This window comes from Colletes latitarsis, chromosome 3 (assembly GCF_051014445.1).
Source record: "Colletes latitarsis isolate SP2378_abdomen chromosome 3, iyColLati1, whole genome shotgun sequence".
Taxonomy (NCBI): Eukaryota; Metazoa; Arthropoda; class Insecta; order Hymenoptera; family Colletidae; genus Colletes; species Colletes latitarsis.
The window spans coordinates 30046924-30070459 of record NC_135136.1 but is presented as its reverse complement, the minus strand read 5'-3'; the positions used below and the strand labels follow the sequence as shown (position 1 = coordinate 30070459).

The window sequence follows — 23536 nt, the reverse complement described above, 5'->3', positions numbered from 1 at the left end:
AAGAAATACTGATTAAACTAATTTTAATTATCATTGGATATTACTTTCAGCTGAAATGAATATTCTAATATGCTGGATTTTCGGCTACTAAATATCACAAATAGTCACATAATTTTTTAACAATTATAATACTGATATCTTTATCGATTGTCTTATATGCATCTAAATTTCGTAATAATTGCAGATCTTGACAAGCAGTAATTCCAGGTACTAAAGCCTTGAATTTACGTCTGGACATACATATAAATTATGTTCGATTTATCAAAAATGTCTCATCTTTATCTAAAGCAATCGTTTATAAAGCATTTGCTTATACTGTTAAGTTTTAACTGAATTTTATTAAACTCTTAATTATACAAAAAAACAAATTATATTTCTGATTGTACATATTATAATATAACGATAAATTAAACTTAAACATTTTCAACTCTTCTTTTCTGTAACTGCGCGCATTCTTCTTTTTTTAAACGTGTTGTTAGCGTCTCTTCTTCTTTTTTTTACCAGTGTTGCCAACCCACTTTTAATAACTACCAAATTTTAACATATACAATATGAAATAAATCGTCACTAAGTCTACTGAAATTGACTAAAACTAAAATTTTCTACTTAAACGTTAAGTTACTTAAATAAGTCGTACACGCTATTTATATTTGCATATAATTTAATAGAAACTATTTATCACAGTTTCCAGATCTTCGAGTGCAAGTATGCTTTTACGCTCAACGTGGAACAAAGAAATGGACCGAATCTCAAACTACAAACACATTTATTAAAATTTGTTTGTTATTAGAAAACAGAAGTAACAAATATTTAGTGAAAACGGTGATCGAAACATTTTCTATATTTCCATAACTTTATTAGATAAAACTTCAAGCCACTCGTGACATTGGTTTGTCTAATTGAGTTTTGCTTTTGTAAAAATTATTTTTTTACCAAACAGAACAAATCTATGGAGTTGCAGGCATTTGTACGATCAAAAAATAAGGTCCGACCCTACTCAACACGTTACGTTCGTTTCATCGTTGAGCGCACGAACTTATTCACCCCTCTGGTGGTATTTCAAGTTCATGAAAGAGCCTCTCCGTAACATGCTATACGGACACGATACGTAACACATGTTGTGCTCATTCGGTAACCATAGCGATTCGAAAACCTCGTTGCTCCGAGTATTCCACGATTGTGGTGGTCATCCTCACGCACACGCGAACGGAACTCACACGTGTACACGCGGAGAGTCCTGCACGTTAATAGTTGGCGAATATCGTGCATCTGCGTGTGTGTGTGTGAACGCGTGTAAGGTTGCACGAACAGGAAATCATGAATTGTGTATACGAACGAAAAGGTTGTTACTCTTGAGGCTTCGACACAAGCACGGTAACACGATGCATCGGTATTGCAAATGCTCCTGAAAAACATTCGTAATCGTCAGTTACGCGAACGAATGGAATTACGTATGTACGTATAGAAGAACTACGAGTGTAGAAGGATAACACGAGACATGCTTGCAATTACACGTGTGTCGATTCGTTCAACGGCGCGTATACATATAGTTGCTATTCGTAAATAACCACGCACGGCCATACGCGAAACATATAAGTATCGTCCTGCCACGAGGAGGTCAGTATGTGTCACAGTATCGCAGTGGAAGCGACCGGTGTCACCTGACGAGCACGAACACGTCGTTTGGGCGATCGAGGATGCTTCGTGAGACTTCGATAACGGCGATAGATCTTTAGATACTTTAACGGAAGAAATTGTTCGAAAGAAAACTAATCAGAATCTAAAGTATCTCTTCGAAAAGAGTACGAGAAAGGAACGAGCGAAGTCGAGTATTAAACGCTGTCGTCTTTCGGAACAATGCTGAATCGTGTGATCTATGTCTTGTCAATTGATGCGCGGCTTCGTCGTATTTATAGACATATTTCGCAATGCATGCATACGTACTCATAATAATACCAACGCGGATCATTTTCTCCGACGGCATCGTGCTCTTTGAGTCCACGAAGCATCATCGACGATGACGCGTAGGAGGATCCAAAAAAGATGAGATCAGTAAATAATCAGGGAATACAGTTACGCAACAGGAACGAGTAGTTGTTTCTAAATAAGAAGAAAAGTGGTAACGAGGAGTAAAAATATCGGGGAGCTCGTTGACGATAATGTTTCTAAAGGCCGTATCGCGGATGTCGTGATTGACCGTCGAAGACATTTCGTTCCGTACGAGGGATCTATAGATTTGGATCGAACAGGAAAGACTGGGCCGGAATGTCAGCACGTTTTTTCATTGGTCAAGGACACGTCAACCTCCCCAGGTCGTGGAAGGTGGTAACTATAGACCAGTCGGCCAGTATTCCATTCATAATTGAGAAAGAATCCAACCGGCCCGAGGTCGCAACACTCCGCAGCCTGAAACAGTGATCGATCCTCGTTTACTCAGCGACGAGCGATCAGCAGTGATTACCGCGTGTTTTACGTATGCATGCCGATCGAACCAGAATCTAACTTTTCCGAAAGACCCATCGCCGTTCTCCGGTAACGTACTATCGATCGATCGGTAGCCATGATAAAGTCGACAGAGACGACTATCTTCGCACGAGAGCGTGCCGTCACGTGGAATTTTTCAAACGCAAAGTGATCCCGTGATAAACATCGTTTTAAATACGACGATCGCCGAGCATCCTCGCTCGCGCCATTAGAATTGACGCGATTACCGATCGTCGATGTCCACACAGTTCTCACGCAAGAAGTCCTTCGGTTTACGTATAATTCGACGTGAAGCATAATTTAATTAGGATTATTGCGTTAGACGAGTGTATCGTTCGATACACGTTATTATCACGGAAATTGTTGGACTATACTGCGTTCTTCGTTAAAAGGGAGACCACGGTACTTTATTGCCGTATCTGATCTCAGAATGACAGCATCGATCAGGATCGTCGTGGAATTTGAATTTTCTCTGAGCGTCACCGGCGGCAGACCATTGTTCTCGACATTATCTATTAATTCTCGTTGATTACAATGGATAGCAGTGAACTTCGAGTGGAAAATGAGATGCAGGTACTTTCAGCTTTTCATTTTTTAGCTTCAAATTGTCGTAATAAATATTGTGTCATAGTGAAATTTAATGTTTAAATTGTTTCATATTTGTATGCTCACATTTCTCAAAATCAATCTTTTTGATACAAATTTTTTTTCAGAAATATATATGCCAAATTTTATTTGTAAATTTTTGTATTTAAATTCCTTGTTTGTTTCATATTTTTGTTATACTTTGAACGTGTTTTTTTAACTGGTTTCCATGATATCTGAAAATTTATTTAACCGATTGGTACGAAATTTGGTATACACCTTCAGTATGCATGTTACTATAGCTCGTACTAGGCTCAAAATTTATTATCTTGTATCTTTTATATTTGCTTAGTTTGCGAAAATGATAATCAAAATGTCGTTCATTTAATTATTGACTTCTCTTTTATTTTAGCATCTGCTATACTGAAACTCATTCTGATTGAAAACCTGTTTTCATTTTTCATTTCAAATGTGTAGAACATAACATAACATTTTTTTTTACTATGTTCTAGAACGTGCAGATACGTTATAATACTTTATAATAAATATCAATAAATATGTATTGATAACAAAAGGGTTATTTTCTACAAAAAATGATAAAAATGACCCAAAAATACGCGCTTTACAGTAGAATACACCCTTAGGCTATTATGAACTATTACTCGATGAATTTTATAGCGATAAAATTCCGTTTTTTCTATGAAAGTTATCAGATTATTGTAATGCGAAAGGAAGACAACATTACACCACCGCATTCACATTTTACTCGTAGCTCGGAATAAAACATATTTTTCGTGATATTATTTTCATTTGCAGTTTTACTACTTTAGCGTAAAAATATGCCATCGTGTCCAATTATAGCGTATACATAAAAAAACGATGAATATTTTAAAACTTGCATTGACCCTAGTTTAGTTTTATTTAATCGATGGATCTAGTCGGTACAACTATCCAAGTTACAAATCTAAACAGTCCATGGTACATCTAGATTATGTATGTAATTATAAGCTACGGTTCAAAAACGGAACATACGTCGCTGAATTATCCAGCAATTATAAAACATTTACGCGATGACGTCTGAACTAAAAGGTTGTACGGTGTATCGTTGTTTCGATCAATTTCAATAAAATATGTGCACGATAGAAAAGTGTAGACCATTTCTGTTTCTAAACAAATTCGTAAATAAAATTAATTTTCTTTTTACTGTTCGTTAGGATAGTTTATACACGACGTGCAATGTCTTATTGTCTCTTTTCGCAATACAATGAGTTACTATTTCATTTTCCCTTATTTATTCTTATACTAATTCCATTTCTAACTTAATTTATTCCTAATTTATTTCTATGCTAATTTCAACACTTGTTTATTTCAATACTGAATTATTTCTATATTACCTAATGGCTGCACTCATTTTTTCAAGAGCTATGTTATTTTTACACTAACTTAGTTAACCCTAATCTCATTCTCATCCATTTCCACCTCTGTTCCCCGTTACATCCCTAATTCTGTCCAGCCCACTCCCACCTTCGTTACTCGTTTAAATCCTAATTAGGGTGGTTCTTAGTTATAAAGTGTGAAAATTTAGTTTTGTGAATTTTTTATTACTCATCCCCTAGCATGAACTCAATTCACACCATGTGGTTCGATTAAAATATCACAAGAATCTAACGAAGATATCTATATAATTTCTTTTATAATAGTCCAAGGGGCTAATTTTGTACATGCAACGAATTCTTTTGAGGTAACTGTTAGGATAAAAGGGAACTATATTATTTAAATGGAAAGTGGTATTATTCTTTTATTATTTGAATATTTTCTATTAAACTGAACCAAATTTATTCGAATCATTTTTTAAAGTGATGTATAGTTACAGAGGTGAGACTAAAAAGATTCAGAAAACAAATTTCAACCGCCAATATTTTCGGAATATTTTGATATGTATTGAATCTGTCACGAGGTCACGGTGCATACATGGCACTGGTGGATTTCGATTGGTGGAATGACATTGGAAACCTTGCATTGTATCAATTGGAGTCACAAATGCCATTCCACCAAATCGGTGTGTACGTACGAGCAGGTGGCCTCTCGGAAAATAATGATAAAAACTATTGTAATCGAATGTACCCTTCGTCCAAATATCCACTGAAAAATTATTTTCATTAAACGCAAGAAAAACTAATAAAGGTAGACTTTGATACCACTTAGAACAGTGATGGATCCACATTTATGTAATTTTAAATATTAAAATTCTGAGATTCTGACTTTAAATTTAACGAGAAATACTTTTTTGTAATTGAAAACCATGAATAGTACTGATTTAGAGGATTGAGCAAAATAAACGTTTCCAGGACGAAAGATAAAGACCACCCTAGAACTCATATGTACCCATAACTTCTTCTCTATACTGCGCACCAGAACAGTGAATAGCATACTGGGATAAATATAATAAATATCGTTTATTTTACAGAACAGTTACAGTAGACGACAAAGTTTATTTTCTGTTGCTAATGCAAGCATTGGTAAACCTAGTCCAAGAACCTCTCTAACGAACGAAAATGTACCATCGAATGTGCCATCAGTGGCCTCAACGCCGCAAAGGAAGAAGTCCTCAGCAGAATCAAGTTCGTCGGACGTGAACAAAAGCAAACAGTTAATTGGAAATAACAAAGAAATGTTGTATGAAAAGGATAAAAATGGCATTCAACCTGGATCGCCGAAAGGCAATAGGACACTATCTAGGTCCAGCGTTTATCCCTCTGGAACGAATTTGACTGCTCGAGATGCTTTTGGTGGGTTTCAAATGGTGGGATTAACACATTTTAAGAAATATACAGAGTGTTTGACCACCCCTGGGAAAAATTTTAATGGGAGATTCTGGAAGCTCAAATAAGACGAAAATCAAGAATACTAATTTGTTGATGGAAGCTTCGTTAAAAAGTTATCAACGTTTAAAGTTCCGCCCGTACTGAATTTTTTTATAGAAAGTGGGTAGGATTTCAGGGGTAGGTCTATTCAACAAAAATTATTATAATTAACTCCCGCAGGCGAAAATAATTTTTCCAGAATGATTTGAAACTTTTTAATTTTGCCGAAAAATTTAGGCACCTATACCCTCTGTCGATTTTTCTTAAAAACTCGTTTTTGATTTTTAGTAATTTTGTTTGACGTTCTACAGAAAAGTTGTCTAATACTTTTTTGTAGGTACACATGAGCTCTACTTCAGAAAAAAGTTTCATTGAAATATATTTACAATTGTGGGAGTTATGGCTGTTTGAAAATTGGACCATTTTTATGGGGTTTTTCTCATTTTTCGAGGTCAAGGATCAACTTTTAGAATATTTTTGCGATTTCTACATATTCTACACCAAAATACGAGTAGTTTACTTTTTTAAACATTAAAATTGTCCAATCCGTTTAGGAGTTATGACATTTTAAAGATTCGCATGGAATTTCAGGGAAGCATTTCCGGCCTCACATTAGATTTTTTTTTTCTCGAAAGTGGGTAGTATTTCAGGGGTATGTCTATTCACCAAAAATACTTGTAATTGACCTCTGCAATTAAATATAATTTTTTTAGAATGATTTGAAATTTTTCAATTTCGTCTAAAAGTTTCAGTACCTACTCGAATTTTTTTCACAAAAATGGGTAGGAATTAAGGAATATGTGTATTCATCAAAAATGATTATAATTGAGCCCTGCAACCAAAAATAATTTTTTCAGAATGATTTGAAATTGTTTAATAACTTTTTAACGAAGCCTCAGTCAAGAAATTAATATTTCTGATTTTCGTCTTATTTTGACCTTTAGAATCTCACATTAAAATTTTTCCCAGGGGTGGTCGAACACCTTGTATATTAATATACCGACTATTATACCTACATGTAATTTTCAAATGTGTTTAATGGATATTGCTAGTAAATATTTCAGACAGTGATTCTGCAAGCAAATATAAAATAATTAAAATTAACAAAGTTTCGTTTGAAGTTTTGTGGCCGAATTATTAATTGCTTATAATACACGATGAAACTAAGAGTTGTTTCATTTTATTTTTTATAAGGAAAGATCAGTAAATATCCAGCTATTTTGCAATCTTTACAAAAACAAAACCATAAAATAAAATAAATAAAAAGAACCAAATGTCTGTGAATAAGTTTCGACTCTGATTAGAGTCAACTTCAATCTGAAAAAGAAATAAAAATCATATTATGTGGGAACATAATACATGCTCTAAAAACTAATTTACTCTGAGAATATAATTGTAAAAACATTTATGGTAGTAGTACATGTAGAACATGTGCATTTTTCTTAGAATAAATCAAATTCAATATTAGGATTTAATTTGAAAAACAATTTGTTTTTGCAATCTTATACATGTATATAAAATTAAATAAGTCTTGAAAATAGTTTTTCCGTCAAAAAATGGCTTATTTGGATGTCAGAAAGTGAGCAGCCTGCAACGTAATTTTATCGTTCTTAATTTTTGTCTTATTTTGACCTGCAGAAACTCATCTAAAATATTTACAACTAATTAGTAACCACCTTGTATAAGCAATTCCATTATCTTCCCTTACTCCTTTTCTTCTTATCCTTCATATCGCTGACCACTCCAATTCATATGCAAATTAAGTGATGCAAATGAGACATTAACGAAATTAAACGGTATAATGGAGTTTAATGGAAATGGTTTAAATTTGGAGATGGTGTATTCTTTTCACGGAAACTAATTTTTTTTATCATCGTCTGTATAAAAGTAATAAAGATTTAAAATGACCTTATTTTAACACATCACCGTTATTGTACTTTAATTGATTTTACAATAGTTGCAAAAACACTAATACTTACAGTCTGATATACTGTCTAAGTAAAAAGAAAATAGGAAAAATTCGATTTTCCAAATTTTCTATTCATCGTCGCTCTCATTTTCAAGAACTTACTTATTCATTGCTTGGTTATTTATGTTTCCGTGTAATTGTTTATAGTTTAAGAAATATTTTTCGGTACGCGTAAGGAACATAAATTAATTAAATGTTTGAATAATAGATACGTATAAATATATGGTCGCGTATTCATGATAATGTCATTGGTAATGGTAGAAGTAAGTCTAAGTCAATAAACTACGATCAATATGCATATGAATGTCAGTGTGTCACGAACTATACTTATCAACAATGCATGTACAACTTTAGCGTGGTCAGAAATGCTACAGTTTGTCGAACCATTGTCAGACAAATACGTGTCTTCTATTATTACCCCTTTTCTTTCTAACTTACAAAGTTATAACTTTCCTTTCAGCAGTAATGATACCTTTCCTATCGTAATTTTACTTTAAAAACATCAATATGGAATATATTTTTTCGTGCATGCTTTTAAAGAATCGTTTTGAGAAGTGTTACGTATAGTGTTTCTTATCTACGTAATGATTTCAGTTCAAGAATATTGGATTGTAAGAAATTTGTATGCAACAGGTGCGCAACTACGTATTTGCAGATACAGTATTGAATGAAGTGCATTATAATACAAATTATTCCTACGTAAATGTATACGCTCATTTATCTCTTTGATTATTAAAAAGATAGAGAAGCATTTATGCATAAGTTACGTGATATCTGAACGGTGGGCAAGTGAATTAGAATTTGTGTTCCAATTATTAATTGTGCAGATTTCATAGGAAATAAAAGTTAGACATTTTTATGAAATATTGTTATAAACATTGACGGTAAATTTTGCAGTCGTAGATTAGATATTTCTATGGACATTGTTCGATGGATCATCGTATAGTGTTCTACGATACATTAGTTTTCCAATCCACTCTGTTCTGTGAAATGACAAACGAGAATTCTAAATTGGAAGGGGTAGCTAATTTATCATCGATATTTATAATAATATTTCAAAAGGGGTTGGTAAAAAACGTTACCAACTTGTAGAATTCATCTTCGAACGCGCGATAATATTTGTTGGAGAAATAATTCGAAGTAATTAATTGTTTCGCAGGTCCAAAGCTTACGGCGCCGACTACACCAGATGATACTCCGCCATTGTTAGATACTCCAATATTCCCGGACGACATACCGAGGGATTCTTTGTTACAGAAAGATGCATCCACTGAGTCGGAAATAGATCCTGAAACTCTTTATTTTCGGTGCGTGGTAATAAATAAAGAATTCGCGATCATTTTCTACGATTCTTCTTTAACCATATATAAAATTAATCAATTTTTAACTACCAATGAGTTACAAACATCCAAAACATTATAATTTTATTAGTAAACTAAAATAAATTCAGTCTCACCTGTTGCATTCTAATATTTTATGTACGTTTCCTAAAACAGTAGCTGATTTTTAAAAAAATCTAACACCTAGGCTACTACCTTTTCACGTAGTCCTTTATCTAATACACTAACATAAATTATTATTTTCAACTACGACGTGAAATATTAATTCGAAGATTTTTCACAAAATGTAATCTGTAATTGCAGTAAATTAAAAAATCCTTTACCTAAGGAATACACTTGATTCGAACGATTCCACACTTTTTCATTGGTGTTTAAAATAAAAAACAATAAAGCAATTTCAGTATTTGATATTACTGCTACTTTTAAAATTTAAATACTCGTTATTTTAAACGATACAATGAAATAAATTACTCGATATTGTCATTACTTCGAGCAACGAAGTTATTTTAAATAATTATTTCTTATTTTGATTTCAAATAAAATTTACTCGAGCCTGACTGACGATGATGAAATTTATATAATGACTCCCACAATCGACAAAATTAGCGATCGATGTTATAGACGTTATTGTTTTCACTTTGTAGGGATGGTCGTAGACGTATCGACATGGTGTTGGTCTATCAAGAGGACACTAAGGGTGTGATGACTGAAATAGAAGCGCGTCGAAAAGAACAGAGACGCGTGTTCCAGCAGAATCTGCTGAAAGAGGGTTTGCAATTGGAGCTGGAACCGAAGGAGAACTCGTTCGACGGGAATACTTATTTCTTGAAGTTGCACATACCGTGGAAGATCAAGATTCAGTATGCCGAAGTGATGAACTTAAAGCTGCCCACCAAAAGATTCATCACCATTTCTGTCAAGGCATGGGTAGGCCAATTTTAATGCGAATAAAACGAAAAAAAGAGAGTGACTTACGAAATTCATCAAATACTTACTTTATTTCGCTAACTGTAACTTTGGAAACGTACTTGATATACAGTGTGTTCGGCCACACCTGGGAAAAATTTTAATGGGGGATTCTAGAGGCCAAAATAAGACGAAAATCAAGAATACTAATTTGTTGATTGAGGCTTTGTTAAAAAATTATTAACAATTAAATTCAAAACTTTCTAATCGTCCTGGAAAAATTATTTTCGTTTGCAGGGGTCAATTACAATCATTTCTGGTGAATACACATATCCCCGAAATCCTACCCATTTTCGAGAAAAAAATTCGAGTAGATACTGAAATTTTTAGACAAAATTAAAAAATTTCAAATCATACTAAAAAAATTACATTTAGTTACAGGGGTTAATTACAATCATTTTTGATCATTACACATACCCCCGAAATCCTACGCACTTTCTAGAAAAAAATTCGAGGTGTGAAATTTTTCAACGGAAAAAAAAGTTTCAAATCGTTTTGCAAAAATTATTTTCGATTACGGGCGTCAATTGCAATCATTTTTGGTGAATAGACATACCTCCGAAATCTTGCGCATTTTCAAGAAAAAAATTCAATACGGTTGGAACTTTAAACGTTAATAACTTTTTAACGAAGCCACCATCAAAAAATTTGTATTCTTGATTTTCGTCTTATTTTGGCCTCTAAAATCCCCCATTAAAATTTTTCCCAGGGATGGTCGAACACCCTGTATATTTCCAATTGTTACTTTAATATAAAAAATGTCCAAAATAATACATATTAAAAAAATAATGAAACTTATGGAAAGTTGGACTTGAAGAAGAATTTTAATATTTTATACATCCACCCTTTCATCAATGTACTCTTGTATTCTTTTTGGCATACTTTCTAGAAGCTTTTCACAATTGTTCGAGGTTTATTTCGTTGCATTGATTCGGTACATTTTCTTGTAATAAGGATAAATTTGCACTGGTGTTATTAACGCCTTTGGGGATTGTGAAGACCAATCTAAAACAATAAACTCTCAATGTAGTCTTTTGTATAAACCCTTGGTGCTGAAACGTGTTATTACTTAATTGTGTAATTATTGCATAGTGCAAAATTTGATCAATTTTATGAGTACAGATATTTGCATTATAAAAAAATGGTTTGTGGTTTGGTGGCCAATTTTCTTTTAAATTATTGTTCACAAGATTATTTAATTATCAGATAAAATGGTTTGTGGTTGGTGGTCAATTTTCTTTTAAATTGTTCACAAGATTATTTAATTATTAGTAAGTAACACATACACATGTATGTGAATAATTTAAAAGAAAATTGGTCACCAACCACAAACCATTTTTTCGTAATGCAAATATCTGAACTCACAAGATTGATCAAATTTTGCACTATGCAATAATTACACAATTAACTAATAACACGTTTCAGCTTCAAAAGTAGATGTAAACGAACAAACGAGTTTACTTTACGAATAGACAATGATAAGAATTGAAAGTGATTTACCGTGCAATTTGTGTTATTAGCAAGGTAACGAGGACGCGAAAGAGAGACCGAAGCTTTGGGAAAAATGGATAAGGTGGATAAAGTGGGTAAAAAAGATCCATACTTGGGACACCCAAAAATATCCTGAAGAGCCTACTTTCTACGGTAGCATCGATTCTAGCGACCGAGAGGAAAGGTAACATAGTATAAATATTCATATGCAGCGTGTTTCTGAAACAATAAGTTCCTTGAAACTTTCACGATCTACGTTCTTGCAAGTATTTACGAACACAACCGTGACATAAAAATAAAATTGTTACCAAGAATTTGTAACTAATGCAATTCTATTATAGCTTGACATAAATAAGTTCGATTGAAAGTATAAACATGTTCTATCTCTAAGAATTCTCACTAAGAATTCTACTACAATTGATTGAATGTAATTCCGTACTTTGTTAGTAATTAAAAAAAGATATTTAATGCAATCGAACTTATTTATGTTACAACCTAATGAATGATATAAAAATAATATTGTTTTAATAAGGGTCTCAAAATTGAATAACTTATAATAGGAAACAAGCGTAAAGAATTAATTTGAAAAGTTTAGGAAGAAGAAGAGTAAATAAATCACAATATACTTGTGAAGTAAAGTCTTTTTATCATGTTATTGAGAAAGAGAGGCATATTTAATTTGTCACAAATATAGTAAATAATGATTATAACGAAAAAATGTTGTCTTCTGTACTCTGTATAATCGAGTGAGGCTGCAATTAATTTATAAAATATAATAATACACAAAACATCGACATAATTTTTACGAATGAGCAACAGTAGAAGAATTAGGGCAAAGACAAGTTAAAATAATTTTTCTTTACAAAGAAAAATTGTATCAATCTCTTCGATAGTAATTTAAAAAATCAGTGAAGCTAACAAAAGACCTTGTTTAAAGTATACTTTTGGTAATTCTTTCTGTGTTTAATAATCAATTTGCATTTTTTTTGTAGATTCGTAGTGAAAGACAGGGACACAGCTTACACGCCTGCTCAAAGATCATTGATTGTAATGCAAATATTGTTGAGGGCAAGGTACGACGAGACTCACGAAAAAGCTGGAATCCGTAGACTTTTGGCGGATGGTACTTTCCTCGATTGCTTTTCTCTGCACGAGGGGCCTTATAATAAACCGGTGTTCAACGGAGAAATCCTCGATAGACATCTATTATATTTAATATGGGCCAGACCCTCGCAATGGTAATTCTGCACACAATTTCATGTCAATGTCACTTCAAAGGAACTAGAAATTTTTGTTAAATTATTAACGAATCTTCTATATACAATATTCTACTTCTATTTCTTCTCTATTATTATTAGACTGAAGATCTTTATGTAAATTCGTGTTTTTATTGATAGAATTAATGAAACAGGAGCTTTGTAGAGAGTTGTTTCAACCCCTAAATATAACAATTCGTATCTTGCTTTAAATATTTCATATAATTTTGTATATCAAATGTTCATATAGTTTTGTATACCAAGTACATTCTACATATAGTATTTTGAAAATTAAACTTTAATTAATTTCAACCTCTAAATATAACAATTCGTATCTTGCTTCAAATATTTCATATAGTTTTGTATATCGAGTGTATCTATAGTTTTTTGAAAATTAAAATTTTTCATGAATGTATAAACATCCACAGTCTAATTATTATACGAACATATAAGTATTTTGTTGTTCGATTTGTTAGTTCTATGCGAATACGTAAGATGAAAATTTAGTACTGTACTTCTAGGTACAAGAAGCAACCACTTTGGTTAATCAGACGATACTTCGGAGAGAAAGTGGCACTTTATTTCGCATGGCTGGGCTTTTACACGAAATGCTTGTATCCGCCAGCGATTGTCGGGCTTTTATGCTTCATGTATGGCGTTGGAAGCATGGAGGGGGCTGACAACGTACCTAGCAAAGAAATATGCGATCCAAATATAGGGGGTAATTTTGTTTCACAATTTAACTCATCTATTTTATTTAATCTCATATTTATATTTAGATATTATAAATGTGACTTTAATTTCGTCGATTTGTGCTTTTAGGAAATATTACGTTATGCCCCCTCTGTGATAAAGCGTGCAGCTACCAACAACTGGGCGAATCTTGCATTTTTTCCAAGTTAACTTATTTATTCGATAATCCCGCTACCGTCTTCTTCGCCCTTTTCATGTCATTTTGGGGTAAAGTATGCAAAACAGATGACTTATCTTACAAATAGTTACATATATTCTTAATAATACTGGTATTTATTTTATATAGCTACAACGTTCCTTGAACTGTGGAAACGGCGACAGGCTGTATTAATATGGGAATGGGACCTTCAAAATGTTGAAAGCGACGAGGAGCCAAGGCCTGAGTTTGAGACTACGGTGAAAACGTTTCGAATAAACCCTGTGACCAGAGAAAGAGAACCTTATTTACCTGCCTGGTCCAAAGTACTACGTCTCTGCGCTACAGGATCTATAGTATTTTTCATGGTAAGAAAAATATTCACCTACTTCACAGGCCACGAATAACATTATTCGGTCGCAAGTAGCAAACACTACAAATTACGTACATACAGGGTGTTCGGTCACCTCTGGGAAAAATTTTAATAGGGGATTCTAGAGGCCAAAATAAGATAAAAATCAAGAATACCAATATGTTGATGGAGGCTTCGTTAAAAAGTTATTAACGTTTAACGTTCCATCCATACTGAATTTTTTTCTAGAAAGTGGGTAGGATTTCGGGGGTAGGTCTATTCACCAAAAATTATTGTAATTCACTCCTGCAGCCAAAAATATTTTTTTTAGAACGATTTGAAATTTTTTTTTTCGTCGAAAAATTTAGGAACTACCCCCTGTCGATTTTTCTTAACAATTAGTTTTTGATTTTTAGTAATTTTGTTTGACGCTTTACAGAAAAGTTGACTAATACTTTTTTGTAGGTACCCATGAGCTCTACTTCAGAAAAAAGTTTCATTGAAATATATTCACTATTGTAGGAGTATTGACTGTTTGAAAATTGGACCATTTTTATGTGGTTTTTCTCATTTTACGGTATCAAAGAACAACTTTTTCATTGTTGTTAGAATTTCTACATATTCTACACCAAAATACGCGTTGTTTGCTTTTTTAAACATTAAAATCGTCCAATCCGTTCAGGAGTTATGGTGTTTTAAAGATACGCATGAAATTTCGGGGAACGATTTCTGGCCTGAAATTAGATTTTCGGTAAGGAATTTTTTTCTCGAAAATGCGTAGGATTTCGTGGGTATGTGTAATGACCAAAAATTATTGTAATTAACTCTTGCAATCGAAAATAATTTTTTTAGAACGATTTGATAAATTTTTTTTTGCCAAAAAATTTCAGCACCTACCCGAATTTTTTTCTCGAAAGTGGGTAGGAATTCGAGGGTATGTGTATTCAAAAAAGAATGCTTATAATTGACTCCTGCAACCAAAAATAATTTTTCCAGATCAATTTGAAGTTTTTTAATTTAATTTGTTAATAACTTTTTAACGAAACCTCTATCAATAAATTGATATTCTTGATTTTCGTCTTATTTTGGCCTCTAAAATCCCCCATTAAAATTTTCCCCAGGAATGGCGGTACACCCTGTATAATTCAGACGCGTCAAATACGCGGATAGATCGATTAGATTTTCGGTTCGCATGATTCTTTCATAGATAGACTGCGGATGTTTATGCGTTTATGGGAAATTTTAATTCACATAAAACTACAGAATGCATTTAATATATACAAATATAAGAAATACTTCAAGTAAGATACGAATTGTTATATTTAGGGATTGAGACAACCCTTTACAAAGCTCCTATTTCATTAATTTTATTAATAAAAACACGAATTTGCATAAAGATCCGCAGTCTAATAAAAATTGTATATTGCAATATGTAAAAATGTAAAAATATAAGAAATACTTAAAGTGAGATATAAATTATTATATTGAAGGGTGGAGACAAAGCTTCCTCTTCAAAGCTCCCGTTTCATTAATTCTATTAATACAAATGTGAATTTGCATTAAGATCCGCAGTCTATTCATGGACTCTTCAGCAATTAAATTAATAATTAAATAAATTCAAAGGGTCCTGGGACAGGTGAATAAATAACGTTTCTGTTTAGATATGCGTAGTTTTGGGCGCTGTGCTGGGTACCATCATTTATCGTATATCGCTGGTAGCCGTGTTCTATGGCGGTGGTGGACCATTTCTAAAGAAACACGCGAAGATTTTCACCTCCGTGACAGCTGCTCTTGTCAACTTGGTGATCATCATGATACTAACGAGAGTATATCATCGCCTGGCGCGGTGGATGGTCAACATGGAGAATCCAAGAACTCAAACCGAATACGAGTCCAGTTTTACCTTCAAGATATTTCTGTTCGAATTCGTCAACTTTTACTCGTCTCTGATTTATATTGCTTTCTTTAAGGTTCGTGTCAGAGTTCACCGATTAAAGTTAGTTACGATTATTTATTCATACATAGGTCTACCGTTTCTCAATTAGACGCGTAAAAACTCCCGTGATATCTAATAAATTGCTAAGGATACTAATTTGTCGATTGAGGCTTCGTTAAAAAGTTATAGAAACATTTCCGGCCACAAAATATATTTTTGGTAAAGAATTCTTTTCTCGAAAGTACGTAGGATTCCGGGGGTATGTGTATTCACCAAAAATCATTGTAATTGACCCCTGCAATCAAAACTAATTTTTCCAGAACGATTTGAAATTTTTTAATTTCGCCGAGAAATTTATCCCGCTTCCTGAATTTTTTTCTCGAAAGTACGTAAGAATTTGGGGGTATGTATATTCACCACAAATGATTGTAATTGATCCCCGCAAACGAAAATAATTTTTCCAGAACGATTTGAAATTTTTTTTTTTATCGAAAAATTTCAGCATCTACCCCCTGTCGATTTTTATTAAAAATTCGTTTTTCAGTTTTAATAACTTTGTTTGACGCTCTACAAAAAAGTTGTCTAACACTTTTTTGTAGGTACCCATGGGCTCTACTTCCATACTAAATTTCAATAAGATACATTCACTATTATGGGAGTTATGGTCGTCAGAAAATTAGACCATTTTTATAGGGTTTTTCTTATTTTATGGAGTCGAGGAACAAGTTTTCTAATGTTATTAGAATTTCTATATATTCTCCACCAAAATACGCGTTGTTTGCCTTTTGAAACATTAAAATCCTCCAATCCGTTCAGGAGTTATGACATTTTAAAGATTCGGATGAAATTTCAGGGAAGCATTTATGGCCCCACATTAGATTTTTTTTTTCTCGAAAGTGCGTAGGATTTTCGGGGTATGTCTATTCACCAAAAATGGTTGTAATTGACCCGTGTAAGTAAATATAATTTTTTAAGTATCATTTGAAATTTTTTAATTTCGTCTAAAAACAGTACCTACTCGAATTTTTTTCTCGAAAGTGGGTAGGAATTCAAGGATATGTGTATTCATAAAAAAATGATTATAATTGAGCCCTGCAACCAAAAATAATTTTTTCAGAATGATTTGAAATTTTTTAATAACTTTTTAACGAAGCCTCAGTCAAGAAATTAATATTCTTGATTTTCGTCTCATTTTAGTCTCCAGAGTCCCCCATTAAAATTTTTCCCAAGGATGGCCGAACACCCTGTATGTTAAATTGTAATTATTTAAGACGTTGATTTTGTAGGGAAGATTCTTCGTTCATCCGGGGGATGCGGAGGCAAGGTCTTCCGAGTTTGTACGCATAAAAACGGACGTGTGCGATCCAGCCGGTTGTCTGTCGGAAGTTTGCATACAGCTTGCTATTATAATGGTGGGCAAACAGTGCTTCAACAATTTTGTCGAAATACTGTCACCCAAATTGTGGAACTGGTGGCGCAAGAGAAATCACGTTGCCGCCACGAAGGACCACGCCAGACCTTACACTTGCTGGGAAAAAGATTACCAGTTGCAAGATCCTGGTAGACTTGCTCTGTTCGACGAGTACCTGGAAATGAGTACGTGCAATTTATTTCAGTTCTGACTTTTACGCAGAGTGACCCGTTTCGATCCATAAATGAATATTTCTAGTTTAAAAAATATTTATATAAAGATCGCTCAGTCGTATCGAACGTGAACAGGACTGTGTTTTTAATTTTACGAGTTAAGTTCATTTACATGTTGGAATCGGTCGTCCTGCGTACGTCAAGTATATGATGTACATGCAATACCATGAAAATTCGAAAAGTGAACATTAAAATTCAATTAAATCTCCCTTTCTTTTACGCAGTATTGCAATATGGATTTGTGACGTTGTTCGTCGCTGCGTTTCCATTAGCGCCGCTGTTCGCGTTGTTAAATAATATAGCGGAGATACGCTTGGACGCTTATAAAATGGTGAAAGAGGCGAGAAGACCATTAGCGGAGAGGGTGGAAGACATCGGTGCCTGGTACGGCATACTTAGGGGAGTAACTTACGTCGCGGTAGTATCAAATGTACGTAATAATGAAGCTTTAAATGTGCAACGAGATGAGAATGTTACTAAAACATAGGACTAGACTAAATAGATGGATTTTAACTGGTAGTATTAAAATCAATAGGTCACTCCGAATTTTTAAAAAATATTGTAAGAAATTATTTGACGGTTAAAACTTTATCCAAGATCCGCTCTTATCGGTTTTAAAACGATTCTAAAGTATTCTTATTTTAATTATTATTTTTACATTCTCGTACTGCAAAAACAATAATTAAAAATCACTTTTAAAAATATATCAATTTTTTCAAAGTTTTGCATCAGTATTAAATCAGTAGACTTAATATGCAAAAATGTAAGAAATACTTGAAGTAAGATATGAATTATTAGGTATATTTAGGGGTTGACCCTCTAGAAAGCTTCCATTTCATTAATTCTATTAATAAAAATATGAATTTGCATAAAGATCCGCAGTTTACATGTACAATATTTAATTCAGTATCATGCTACCAAATATTGACCACAGTAATGTGGTCATACTGACAGGGGCATTTAAACGAAGATGACGAATGCAATAAAGATAAAAATTTTTAAAAAAAGCGCTACGTCTCCGGATACACTTCGCTTCACTGATTCAAGGAGGATCCCCCTAGTGGGAATAAAAATTTATCATTTACGGAACAGCTTTTGAGGACATTTATCGAGTTTCCACCGCATAGAATACATTCATTTTCTTGATAGTATAATTTTTCATAAACTAGTCTTAAAATTTTGTATGTCTAGTATTTTGTCAACTTTAAAAAATTTTATCAACTTTTTATTAAAAGAGCTTCGCGTAGTCTAGTTCCCTATAGCAAACAAAAAGCGAAGGATTAACACGTGACGAGCTTAATCATGTTGCGGATGATAAATATATTCTGTGACAGGCGTTCGTTATTGCTTATACGTCGGATTTCATTCCTCGAAGCGTCTACGCTATCGTCTACTCTCCAACGAACGATCTGGTCGGTTACATCGACAGTTCCCTGTCGGAATTCAACACATCGGGTTATCAGGATATCATGAAGAGCGATATTGACAAAAAACATCCGGGAACATGTCAATACAGGGGATACAGAAACGGACCCGACCATCCGACCGATCCGTACGGACTCAGCCCGCAATATTGGCACGTCTTCGCGGCTCGTTTAGCATTCGTCGTCGTTTTTGAGCATATCGTGAGTTTTATAATCTTTTAGAGACACCAAAAACTGTCTGTGCCATTTTTAATTTTTGTTTATTATTGTATTTAGTCAAAACAAACGTCTCGATGATCGGAAAGTTAAGAAAAAATTAACTGTCCTCAGAAATTTGTTTGTAATTTTTTACTTTTATATCGTTTATATATTTTTTAACACATTGAATGCTGGTGGTCACCAGTGACCGACTGTGTCATACATACTGTCGTTTTATTATTTAATTTCATTGAGATACTGCAAAATAATAACTACATTAATGAAATATTAACACGTTGTCATGGCGGTCACTGGTGACCGGCGCCTCAAACTCTCAACGTGTTTTTAAAACGCTTATAATAAATAAATCTTAATAATTGTAAATGTTTTGATAATGTCATTGACATTAGAAATATTACAAAATAACAGAAACTTCAGTAAACTGTAGAATATTTCTATTTGTAATGCTATAATTTTTAAAAATATCGAGGATATCCCTAGGCAAGAAAAACTGGTGTAGCAGTCAAGATGTTTTTAGAACGCTTACAATAAATGAATCTTAATACTTGAAAACTGGTGTAGCAGTCAACGTGTTAAAAAAATATCGAGGATATCCCTAGACAAGGAAAACTAGTGTAGCAGTCAACGTGTTAAACATTTCTAATATTGATATAATAATTTGAACACAATTGAGGACAAGAAGAAGTAAATATTTTATAATTTAAATTAAATTATCAAAATAAAATATTCTATTTCATGCTCATAATTGTTAAACTAAAGTATTTTATTTCTAGCACATTTACTTCTTTTTTTATATTAGAAATGTTTAACACGTTGACTGTTACACTAGTTTTCCTTGTCTAGGGATATCCTCGATATTTTTTTAACACGTTGACTGCTACACCAGTTTTTCTTGCCTAGGGATATCCTCGATAATTTTTTAAATATTTTGATAATTTAAATTATCAATACTTTATATAATATAAAGTATTTTATTTTGATAATTTAAACTATAAAATAAAGTATTTTATTTTTATAACCCAAAGCCTGAAATAAAATTAAACTGCAAACTAGAAATCAAGATCGACGAAAAAATGATACTAAGAAAATAAAGATAATGAAACTGTACTATGTATTTTTTTGTTACTAATTAGGTTTTCGCTCTAACTGGAATAATGAGTTACGTGATACCAGCTGTGCCTCATTCACTGTCGACTCAACTGCAACGCGAACGATTGCTTGCTCAGGAGGCCAAATACGAGAAGGGTTTGAAGGGCAGAGAGGACGAAGATGATATCCTGTCGATGCTCAGAGAAGCCGGAAGTATTGGTAGAACCGGATGCGGCGGTAGAGGCAGCTGGGCGAGACGTTTCAGCAAATTAAGCGACGGCTTGGACGCTCACGTCGATGTCGGCTCCAGAGCCAACAGAAACAGCGATGGTTCGACCGTATGGGAAGTTACATAATTTTGAATTTGTCATATTTCCTTTTCTAACGAACGTACTTGATATTTTCAAAATACTGTCATCATTCATGGAACGATTTCTTAAATGTTTCGTACTCTAAGATGAAAGACCCAATTACTGCCATCTGAAGAATTAGCTCTAGTAATATTGCATTTCTTGTATTTATTTATCAAAATTATAAGTTTTTCTACTTATTTGATATTATTCAGTATCTTTAATTGGAGAAGAAAATACTGCTACTCTCGTCAAAACCTCTATTTTGATTTGCAAATTTAATAATTTAGAAAGACCATTTTTGGGACTATTATAGTCACCTCTAAAATGTGTTTGACAGAATTATTAATACCCCAATTACTATTAACTGACCAAACCCTCTCAGGCTGGAAAACCCAATTACTGTTCTCTTAAGAGGGTATATTTTTTGTCACATGTCATCAATTTGAAATTTCTTATCATTTTATAAAAACTTAAATGTTGCCTTTTTTATTATATTAAATGTACTTATAATGGGAGTTTCAGGGTGACAGTAACTGGATCATTTACCCTATAATTTTACAACTTTCAAGTCGATAATTGTTTACAAAACCAACGATCTCTTTCAAGATATGATTTCTATAATCCCTTACTGTTCTGTAAACAAAATCAATCCAATTCAGATAATTATTTTTCTTTCGACGAATAAACAATTCTAAGTTGAAAATAAATTATAATTAATCGTTCGTACTTTCGTTTGAATCTTAAAAGAAAATTTATGCTAAAATTGAAAATTTCTAATAATTATACCTCAAAAATTAATAACGAGCGACAATTATTTTTTACGTCGAAATATTCAAACGGCCCCTCTAATATATTTGAAAGTTGTTGAAATCGATGAGATTGTTGAATTTGTAAACAATTGCCAGTAAGTCTTACGAGTATCGAAATACCAAGTACAAATTTTAAATACGAACAAACGAAACAAATAATTGTGATATTTTAGAAATGTGTGCAACATACTACGTATTCAAGTAAGCCACGATTGAATTAAAGTAATTTATAATGAGGTGATAAATGCCAAACGTATTTCAAAACTATTTAAATAGTTGACACTTTCTCTACTCTATGACCTAGAAAGATATTAATAATTTAAAATATAAAATCAGTAACGTGTGAGTGATTCATGATACAAACAGTAACAGTATTATCTTAGTAGTAAGCTTCTTTTGTGATGTTTAAAGTCTGTAATTTATTTCCTAAAGTAAAAATTTATGTAAATAGTATTTAGATAGAAATGTTAATAATATAGGTGTAAATAGCGTTGATTGACGAAATAGTGATTTTTTGCTGTTCCTAGCTTTTGGATCTCATAGCTTTTAAATGTTAAGTGAAATGTAAACAAATTCAAACTTTGCTTTTTAAACAAAAATTATATGTTCATATAGTATTATAATTAGTATCAAATAATTTTTTAGTATTAAGGATTTTTTATATTAAAGAACATACCATACCAAAAAAGACACTTTCACGCATACGGACAATTAAGTGAATTTGTTTCACTTTATCAACGTGGTTTAAAAATCAAAACTACATTAGTTCCTTAACATCATTATGTTAAATATTTAGACATTGTAAATTCATAAGAATGCCTCAAGAGTGAAGAATGTGATAAATGTATGAAAATTATTAGTCTAATTTTGTATTACACTAAGAAGTGTGAAGTATAATTTTAAAAACATTGTATTGTCATTTCATGTCTTACCAAGTGAGCAAATGATTTCAGATTTATGAACAATTAATAACTTATACTCATACACATGTTAGATATAGACAGTTGTACATATTGTATTAGGAAAGTGAAATGAAAGCGTTACTGATATACTTGAGGCATTAATTGGAAAAAGGATGCATACAAAGTTCAACATACAATACAACACATACAAGGGATCAAAGTTTTCAATAAGACATTATTTAATGAAAAGTAATACAACAATAAAGATCGAATTTTGTATTATTGGTTTATGTGCTTCTTATTCATAAATGAGATAAAACCTATAAAAAGTCATAGTTTTTGTTCACAAAAGTTTACTAATTTATTACAAATTATTCGACCTATTACTTAGAAAATACAATAAAATTAAGTACAAAGATAAACAAAAATTTAATTACCTTAAATAATTTGCCCGTCAATTAATATTTTTCTTCCATGTTCGTTGACATAGTTTTTCCTGTTCGAAGAATATTTTCAATCCATATTCTGCTAACCTGATCTAAATATTGCAATAGACTTTCTACGTTCTTTTGTGATTCAATTCCCCTTAATTGAATATTTTTCGATTGTGTATCTTCATGTAATTTATATCTATATAACTTGTATTTAAGACAACATAGTGAACATTAATGATTTATCAAAGAGAAACACATACACGTATCGTCCTCCCACGAGAAGAAGGCACAGCGTGTTTCCATCCCCACTCTTGCTGCAGTCCGCTGATTGGCTGTCACAGATCTTCGTCACCGTTTTCGACCAATAGCTGTGAGTCAATAGCTGCAACAGGAGTGAGGATGTAAACACACTGTGTCTTCTTCTCGTGGAAGGACGATACATGCCCTTTTTCCATCCAATGCCTCAATTATTAGTTGCTCATTGGAAATATACTTTATGGTTTTTTTTCGGTTTTCTTCATTGATTGCAA

General features: G+C 32.7%; 1 protein-coding gene and 1 long non-coding RNA gene across 2 annotated transcripts; one reads left to right on the top strand and one right to left on the bottom strand.

Moving 5' to 3' along the window:
* The first annotated feature begins 1656 nt into the window (after positions 1-1656).
* LOC143340183 (anoctamin-4) lies at positions 1657-23459 on the top strand. The gene is made up of 14 exons (XM_076761844.1): positions 1657-3057; positions 5537-5858; positions 9062-9209; positions 9887-10169; positions 11729-11883; positions 12692-12937; positions 13477-13676; positions 13778-13915; positions 13995-14212; positions 15858-16166; positions 17419-17728; positions 18001-18206; positions 19111-19401; positions 20553-23459. The coding sequence occupies exons 1-14, from the start codon at positions 3019-3021 to the stop codon at positions 20862-20864; spliced, it is 3177 nt and encodes a 1058-aa protein (XP_076617959.1). The 5' UTR covers positions 1657-3018; the 3' UTR covers positions 20865-23459.
* LOC143340199 (uncharacterized) lies at positions 10346-20718 on the bottom strand. The gene is made up of 3 exons (XR_013079398.1): positions 20590-20718; positions 12789-12943; positions 10346-11213 (listed from the first exon to the last, which is right to left on the bottom strand). It is a non-coding gene; the product is annotated as an uncharacterized LOC143340199 (long non-coding RNA).
* Positions 23460-23536: the final 77 nt, after the last annotated feature.

Coding starts and splice junctions, on each gene's coding strand:
- LOC143340183 (XM_076761844.1), top strand. CDS start 3,019: ATGGATAGCAGTGAACTTCGAGTGGAAAATGAGATGCAG. Junction 10,170..11,728: donor CCATTTCTGTCAAGGCATGG/GTAGGCCAATTT, acceptor TTGTGTTATTAG/CAAGGTAACGAGGACGCGAA. Junction 12,938..13,476: donor TGGGCCAGACCCTCGCAATG/GTAATTCTGCAC, acceptor CTGTACTTCTAG/GTACAAGAAGCAACCACTTT.